This window comes from Aegilops tauschii, chromosome 6 (genome assembly GCF_002575655.3).
Source record: "Aegilops tauschii subsp. strangulata cultivar AL8/78 chromosome 6, Aet v6.0, whole genome shotgun sequence".
Taxonomy (NCBI): Eukaryota; Viridiplantae; Streptophyta; class Magnoliopsida; order Poales; family Poaceae; genus Aegilops; species Aegilops tauschii.
Window position 1 is genome coordinate 83295311 of NC_053040.3, and position 9264 is coordinate 83304574.

General features: G+C 45.4%; 1 protein-coding gene across 1 annotated transcript; it reads right to left on the reverse strand.

The window, feature by feature from the left end:
• Positions 1 to 6163: 6163 nt before the first annotated feature.
• Positions 6164 to 6962, reverse strand: LOC109732986 (uncharacterized). Its single transcript, XM_020292193.3, has 3 exons — positions 6864 to 6962; positions 6566 to 6816; positions 6164 to 6482 (listed from the first exon to the last, which is right to left on the reverse strand). The coding sequence occupies exons 1-3, from the start codon at positions 6960 to 6962 to the stop codon at positions 6164 to 6166; spliced, it is 669 nt and encodes a 222-aa protein (XP_020147782.3).
• Between the last annotated feature and the right edge of the window lie 2302 nt (positions 6963 to 9264).

The following is a 9264-nucleotide window of genomic DNA, read 5'->3' on the forward strand; positions in this document are numbered from 1 at the left end:
GGATAAGAAGGATGGCAAAGTGAACAAAGGTATATTTGATATACATGTTATTGATGTGTACTTTACTAGTGTTTATAGCAACCCCTCGGTATTTGATACTGGTTCAGTTGCTAAGAGTAGTAACTCGAAATGGGAGTTGCAGAATGAACAGAAACTAGTTAAGGGCCAGCTGACGATGTGTGTTGGAAGTAGGTCCAAGATTGATATGATCATCATCGCACACTCCCTATACTTTCGGGATTAGTGTTGAAACTAAATAAGTGTGATTTGGTGTTTGCGTTGAGCATGAATATGATTTGATCATGTTTGTTGCAATACGGTTATTCATTTAAATTAGAGAATAATTGTTGTTCTGTTTACATGAATAAAACCTTCTATGGTCATACACCCAATAAAATGGTTTGTTGGATCTCGATCGTAGTGATACACATATTCATAATAATGAAGCCAAAAGATGCAAAGTTAATAATGATAATGCAACTTATTTGTGGCACTGCCGTTTAGGTCATATTGGTGTAAAGCGCATGAAGAAACTCCATACTGATGGGATTTTGGAATCACTTGATGCTTGCGAACCGTGCCTCATGGGCAAGATGACTAAAACGCCGTTCTCCGGAACTACGGAGAGAGCAACAGATTTGTTGGAAATCATACATATAGATGTATGTGGTCCGATGAATATTGAGGCTCGTAGCAGGTATCATTATTTTCTGACCTTCATAGATGATTTGAGCAGATATGGGTATATCTACTTAATGAAACAGAAGTCTGAAACATTTGAAAAGTTCATATAATTTCAGAGTGAAGCGGAAAATCATCGTAACAAGAAAATAAAGTTTCTACGATCTGATCGTGGAGAAGAGTATTTGAGTTACGAGTTTGGCCTTCAGTTAAAACAATGTGAAATAGTTTCACTACTCACGCCACCTGCAACACCGCGGTGTAATGGTGTGTCCGAACATTGTAACCGTAATTTATTAGATATGGTGCGATATATGATGTCCCTTACCGATCTACCACTATCGTTTTGGGGTTATGCATTAGAGACAGCTGCATTCACGTTAAATAGGGTACCATCTAAATCCGTTGAGACGACATCTTATGAACTGTGGTTTGGCAAGAAACCAAAGTTGTCGTTTCTTAAAGTTTGGGGTTGCGATGCTTATGTGAAAAGGTTTCATCCTGATAAGCTCAAACCCAAATCGGAGAAATGTGTCTTCATAGGATACCCAAAGGAGACAGTTGGGTACACCTTCTATCACAGATCCGAAGGCAAGACATTCGTTGCTAAGAATGGATCCTTTCTAGAGAAGGAGTTTCTCTCAAAAGAAGTGAGTGGGAGGAAAGTAGAACTTGATCAGGTAACTGTACCTCATCGCTTATTGGAAAGTAGTTCATTACAGAAACCGGTTCCTGTGACACATACACCAATTAGTGAGGAAGTTAATGATGATGATCATGAAACTTCAGATCAAGTTGTTACTGAACCTCGTAGGTCAACTAGAGTAAGATCCGCACCAGAGTGGTACGGTAATCCTGTTCTGGAGGTTATGTTACTAGACCATGACGAACCTACGAACTATGAAGAAGCGATGGTGAGCCCAGATTCCGCAAAATGGCTTGAGGCCATGAAATCTGACATGGGATCCATGTATGAGAACAAAGTATGGACTTGGATTGACTTGCCCAATGATCAGCGAGCCATAAAAAATAAATGGATCTTCAAGAGGAAGACGGACGCTGATAGTAGTGTTACTATCTACAAAGCTAGACTTGTCGGAAAAAGGTTTTTGACAAAGTTCAAAGTGTTGAATACGATGAGATTTTCTCACTCGCAACGATGCTTAAGTCTGTCCGAATCATGTTAGCAATTGCCGCATTTTATGAAATCCGGCAAATGGATAAACAAAACTGCATTCTTTAATGGATTCATTAAAGAAGAGTTGTATATGATGCAACCAGAAGGTTTTGTCAATCCTAAAGGTGCTAACAAAATATGCAAACTCCAGCGATCCATCTATGGACTGGTGCAAGCATCTCGGAGTTGGAATATACGCTTTGATAAGTTGATCAAAGCATATAGTTTTATACAGACTTGCGGTGAAGCCTGTATTTACAAGAAAGTGAGTGGGAGCACTACATCATTTCTGATAAGTATATGTGAATGACATATTGTTGATCGGAAATAATGTAGAATTATTCTGCAAAGCATAAAGGAGTGTTTGAAAGGAGTTTTTCGAAGAAACACCTCGGTGAAGCTACTTACATGTTGAGCATCAAGATCTATAGAGATAGATCAAGACGCTTGATAAGTTTTTTTTTCCAATGAGTACATACCTTGACAAGATTTTGAAATAGTTCAAAATGGAACAGTCAAAGAAAGAGTTCTTGCCTGTGTTACAAGGTGTGAAGTTGAGTAAAGACTCAAAACCCGACCACGGCAGAAAAATAGAAAGAGAATGAAGAGTCATTCCCTATGCCTCAGTCATAGGTTCTATCAAGTATGCTATGCTGAGTACCAGACCTATTGTGTACCTCACAATAAGTTTGGCAAGGGAGTACAATAGTGATCTAGGAGGAGATCACTGGACAGCGGTCAAAATTATCCTTAGCGGAATAAGGATATATTTCTCGGTTACGGAGGTGATAAGGAGTTCGTCGTAAAGAGTTACATCGATGCAAGCTTTGACACCGATCTGGATGACTCTAAGTCACAATCCAGATACATATTGAAAAGTGGGAGCAATTAGCTAAAGTAGCTCCGTGCAGAGCATTGTAAACATAGAAATTTGCAAAATACTTACGGATCTGAATGTGACAGACCCGTTGACTAAAATTATCTCACAAGCAAAACATGATCACACCTTAGTACTCTTTGGGTGTTAATCACATAGCAATGTGAACTAGATTACTGACTCTAGTAAACCCTTTGGGTGTTGGTCACATGTCGACGTGAACTATGGGTGTTAACCACATAAAGATGTGAACCATTGATGTTAAATCACATAGCGATGTGAACTAGATTATTGACTCTAGTGCAAGTGAGAGACTGAAGGAAATATGCCCTAGAGGCAATAATAAAGTTATTATTTATTTCCTTATATCATGATAAATGTTTATTATTCATGCTAGAATTGTATTATCCGGAAACATGATACATGTGTGAATACATAGACAAACAGAGTGTCACTAGTATGCCTCTACTTGACTAGCTCGTTGATCAAAGATGGTTATGTTTCCTAGCCGTAGACATGAGTTGTCATTTGATTAATGGGATCACATCATTAGGAGAATGATGTGATTGACTTGACCCATTCCGTTAGCTTAGCACTCGATCGTTTAGTATGTTGCTATTGCTTTCTTCATGACTTATACATGTTCCTATGACTATGAGATTATGCAACTCCCGTTTACCGGAGGAACACTTTGTGTGCTACCAAACGTCACAACGTAACTGGGTGATTATAAAGGTGCTCTACAGGTGCTTCCAAAGGTACTTGTTGGGTTGGCGTATTTCGAGATTAGGATTTGTCACTCCGATTGTCGGAGAGGTATCTCTGGGCCCACTCAGTAATGCACATCACTATAAGCCTTGCAAGCATTGTAACTAATGAGTTAGTTGCGGGATGATGTATTACGGAACGAGTAAAGAGACTTGCCGGTAACGAGATTGAACTAGGTATTAAGATACCGACGATCGAATCTCGGGCAAGTAACATACCGATGACAAAGGGAACAACGTATGTTGTTATGCGGTCTGACCGATAAAGATCTTCGTAGAATATGTGGGAGCCAATATGAGCATCCAGGTTCCGCTATTGGTTATTGACCGGAGACGTGTCTCGGTCATGTCTACATAGTTCTCGAACCCGTAGGGTCCGCATGCTTAAAGTTAGATGACGGTTATATTATGAGTTTATGTGTTTTGATGTACCGAAGGAGTTCGGAGTCCCGGATGAGATCAGGGACTTGACGAGGAGTCTCGAAATGGTCGAGACGTAAAGATCGATATATTGGATGACTATATTTGGACATCGGAAAGGTTCCGAGTGATTCGGGTATTTTTCGGAGTAACGGAGAGTTACGGGAATTCGTATTGGGCCTTAATGGGCCATACGGGAAAGGAGAGAAAGGCCCCAAAGGGTGGCCGCACCCCTCCCCATGGACTAGTCCGAATTGGACTAGGGAGGGGGGCGCCCCCTTCCTTCTTTCTCCTTCTCCCTTCCCTTCTCCTATTCCAACAAGGAAAGGAGGAGTCCTACTCCCGGTGGGAGTAGGACTCACCCCTTGGCGCGCCCTCCTCCTAGGCCGGCCGCCTCCCCCCTTGCTCCTTTATATACGGGGGCAGGGGGCACCCCACAGACGCAACAATTGATCATTGATCTCTTAGCCGTGTGCGGTGCCCCCCTCCACCATATTACACCTCGATAATATCATAGCGGTGCTTAGGCGAAGCCCTGCATCGGTAGAACATCATCATCGTCACCATGCCGTCGTGCTGACGAAACTCTCCCTCAACACTCGGCTGGATCGGAATTCGAGGGACGTCATCGAGCTGAACGTGTGCTGAACTCGGAGGTGCCGTACGTTCGGTACTTGATCGGTCGGATCGTGAAGACGTACGACTACATCAACCGCGTTGTGTTAACGCTTCCGCTTTCGGTCTACGAGGGTACGTGGACAACACTCTCCCCTCTCGTTGCTATGCATCACCATGATCTTGCGTGTGTGTAGGAATTTTTTTGAAATTACTACGTTCCCCAACAAAAAGTGTCATTCCCACACCCGCTGGCACGGAGTTGCATTCTAGTGCATCTCCAAAGGCTATGAGAGTCTTTGGATGCTAGGGAGACAAGCAAACACGCCTAGGCCCGGGGGCATAACCAAATCGCTAAAGATCCCTGACGTCTAGGGTTTATTGAGAAATGTGGTTGGGAAAGACCAGGTGATTTGATTGGCACCAAATCGACCCGTCTTTTGGTAAGATCGTCTTCTTTGCTTGTAGTGTGACCGTGAGAAGGAACTCGAGATTTTGTTGAAGCATTGTCTCAAATCACTCATGCATTTCCGTGTTGGCAAGGTTGGCCTCGGGCCTTGGAAAATCCGGGCTCATGCCCATGTTCATGTAACTAAGGGTGGAAAGTGACATTGGATAATTCAAAATATTATGTATTTGTATTTGGTAATATGTCTGAAAAATATTTGCATTTATTTTACAAATACAAATACAAATACAAATGTGGCATGGGATTTTTTTAAAGAAATGTGGTTATGGAAGTGAATATTAATGTTAGCATATTTAAGAAAGTCTATCTATATGTGTCATTTTATCTAACATCAAACTCTAAAAAGTAGTGAAATTTTACATTTGTTGTGATTAAACTCATAAACTGTTACACAATATAGTAGTGTTTATGTGTCTACCACTCTGTCATTGACTTACTATATATCGCGAGTCAGATTATTTTGTGTCACATAGTTGCCACCTCCAACAGGAAGCTGATTCCACTGAAAATTCCTATTACCTGTTATAAGTTGAAATCCCCTTCAACAACGACTGGTGCTTGACAATGAACAAGAAGTCTGTGCGGCTCATATACAAACTCTTGCTTGCCCTTCTCATAGAAAGAACCATAAACAACTACTTCCTCCGTCTTAAAATAAGTGTTTCAACTTTATATTAACTTTAGTACAAAGTTGTGTTAAGCTTGAGACATTTATTTTAAGACGGAGGGAGTATAATTCTAGACACCAAATATGTTGGTCTGTTCTTGATCACTAAACTAACAGAAAAGAAATCACATTTGACTCCTGCCGGAAATGCCACCTCCAACAGGAAGCTGATTACACTGAAAATTCCTATATTACATATACCTATAACAGTTTTCAGAAAAGATTAAGAGAAATCCTCTTTTGGTTTCCTACAAGCTCGATTGATCTTATTGATATGTATGAGATGGTCCATTAAAACTTTATAAATTCTTCTGCGGCCTACATCGATCCCACGTCCAACGACTAAAATAGTCTAGACGTGAGGGGGAGTGTTGAAATATATTGCCCATTTCCCTCCATCAGTTTAGACTTTTGAATGAGTTAGCTGGAGCATGAATTCAATATTGATATTAGGAATTCTCAAAATTCCATGGCCGAGGAAGAGCTTGGTTCATACGCGTGTCTGCCAGGTGGTACCGGCCGGATAGCCGCCGTGGGGCTGGGGCTGGGCCTGGAAGTAGGGTGGCGGCTGCCCCAGAGCGATCTCCGGCTGCTGCTCCCGTGGCGGCGCCGACGCTCCGAGCAGGAAGTAGGAGCCGATGCCGAAGCTGACGACGATGAGGGACAGCGCGGACGCGGTGGCGAACACCCCAGTTTGCAGCACGTAGCAGTCCTCGGCGGTGCTGGTCTCTTCCGCCGGCTTCCGCTTCCCGGCCGTGTTCCACATCGCGCCGATGAAAAACAGCGCCGCCGCGATGAACATCAGGATCCTTCGTTCGCACATGCGTGTACACTACACGTTAGACACGAGACAGAAAGTCTAGAGAAAAAGTGAAAGGGTAATGCGTCGTACCATGAGAGGATGTACATGGCGACGGCGAAGACGCGCTTGGTCTCGGACGGGATCTTCCGCGTCTCTGGCCGGCAACAGCCGGAGCAGCCGGTGGCGGCGGCGAGGAGGACCTGCGCCGCCAGGAGGAACAGCGCGCCCGCGACGCCGCAACCCCGCGCCGCCGTACTCCGGTACACGCACCTCACCCCGTCGAACCCAACAAACGACTGCACCAGCACTACTGTGTCAGCTCTGTTCGTGATCTGCGGCACCTGTCCTACTGCATACTGGAGCTAGGAAAGCTAATTATCACGCGTACCTGGGACTTGGTGCCCTCGCCGGCGAATCCTAGGATAGCCGCGAGGAGGCCTAGGACGCTCGCCGTCCCGCAGATCACGGCGGCGGCCTTCTTCCCCATGGCCGGCAACTCTATCGATCGATATGGGAATGCTCAATCGGCACGCACTAAGAACTGACTAAAATGCGTGATGTACAGCTAGGGTGTGTATATATAACTACATACACAAACAAACTACCAGCGTCGAATAAGCGAATATAATTTGTGATTGGTTCGACAATTCTAAGAAGCTTAGCTTGTCTGGTCTTTGTATTCACAGCTATATGGCTGAAGGTGGGTACGCACGGACAAAATATGGTGGTCATCACTATGCTTGACAGATTAATTAATTTGAACTTTTTTTTGCCGGAAATTAATTTGAACTTAAACAAGGTCATATCAAGATAATGTTTGGACAGTGTACGGCCTGTCTCCTAGGATCATCCAACCCAACACTCACATACCTCTTCTTTCCTTTTGGCCAGAATGGGGCAAGATCTTATGGAACCTCGGAACTTAATCGTATGGAACTTATAAGAATTGCTGCTCTCACACGATGCTTCTTATAACGTTTGCGAAACCCACTGACTCCCTCGCGCGTACATGGTCATCAAAGTCCTTTCTGAAGACGAAGGCAACTAGTACATGGTCATCATGGTCCCCTCCCCTCCAGATCTCTCCCGATCCCGTCCGCCCTCCCCTCGACTCCACTCCCCTCTGCCTCCCCTCCCACCGCCGCCGGATCCCGGCTGGGCAAAGCCTGTGTGGGGGGATGATGGCGGCGGCGGGGTGTCCCTCCGTCGTGGCTTGAAGGCATGGCTGTGACGGTGGATCTTGAGTGGGCGCCTCGGGACAACGTGTGTGTGGCCATGGCACTACTAGGAAAAGGGCTATAGATAATATGAACACTAATGGCGCACCACATATGTGGCGCACCATTTGCTAGGTGCGCCATTACTAGTGGCGCACCATTTGCTAGGTGCACCACTAGTAACAGAAAAAAAATGGTTTCAAAAAAAAATTGGATTTTTTTTCAAAATATGATACGTAATATGACCGGGAAGTTTGAAATATTTTTCCAAAATTTCATCACACTCATGAACATGAACAAAGTCCTAGACATCAACAAGGTTTAATAGGATTGATATGATAGATATATCAACAAGTGCCTGTGAAGTGAGCTGGTGCTGGGGTTGGATAAAACCGCGAAGTTAAGCGTGCTCGGGCTGGAGTAGTGTGAGGATGGTGCACTTCTATGGCGCACCGTGGGATATACTAATGGCGCACTCCCTGGTGCGCCATTAGTAAAAAATTCTAATGGCGTGATGCTAGTGGCGCACCTGTAGTGCGCCATTAGTAGCCAAAACAGGTGCGCCACTAGCAGGCCTTTTCCTAGTAGTGTGGCGCCGGTCACGCAGCGATGTGACCTCCTCTTATCTTTGGATGTCTTCATCGTCGGTCCAAAGGGATCTAGTGGGGTGGGTGTTGCCTCGCGGTAGCTTCCCGGCGGCGGTCAAATGGAGGAGGAGATTGTGGCCTAGCTGCTGAAGAGGGTGAGGATGCCACCATCGTCGGCGGCGCCCGTGGGTGTCGTTTTCCTCATTGGAGGCGATGGTGGGGGTGTCCCTCTCGCTCCATTATTTCCGAGGGAAACCTTAGATCTGGAGGAGGCTACCATCGATGGCGGCGCCCGTGGGCGTCGTAGCCCTCGTTGGAGGCGTTGAGGGGCCTCCTAGATCGGATGATGGCGACGTCTTTGTCGTCACCCCGTGGGGGCATCATCTTTGGAGACATTGATCGGCTGGACAAACATGTGGACGGCTTGGTGGTTGGGCGTCGGTAGGTGGTGGAGTGGCGCTTCATCCTACACATCGACGGCGGCAGATCTCGGTGGCGTGGCGCAATGGAGACTCGGTGTCCGATGGGTGGCGATGGACTCGTGCAGGAGGACGACGCTGTCTAGCGTCGTGGTGGCGTCGATGGCAGAGAAGCCTGGCAAGGTCGATGCGTCAGTATTTGTCCTGAGGATGGATCGATGGAGGAAGGAGGTGACGACCCTTACAGCGTGCACATGTGGTGCCCACTGAAAGTGCGCCGGATCGGTGTGTAACCTAGTCCAGGTATTGTGTCTTGGATGGGGCATCCGGCATTATATGTTAGGCTCGGACATTCAGCACCCCTTCATCACGGGGATAGGAGTAGCGACAGGTGTTGCCAAGATGGTGGTTTCAGGTTACTGATGTATTACCTTGTAAGGGCTTTGTGAATAATTAATAAAACTAGTTGTCAACCCGTGCGTTGCACGGGCTATTTTAATGTCAAAGAACACATACATAGTAGAAATATTACCAATTGATTATCACCTGGGTATATCCTTTTGTTA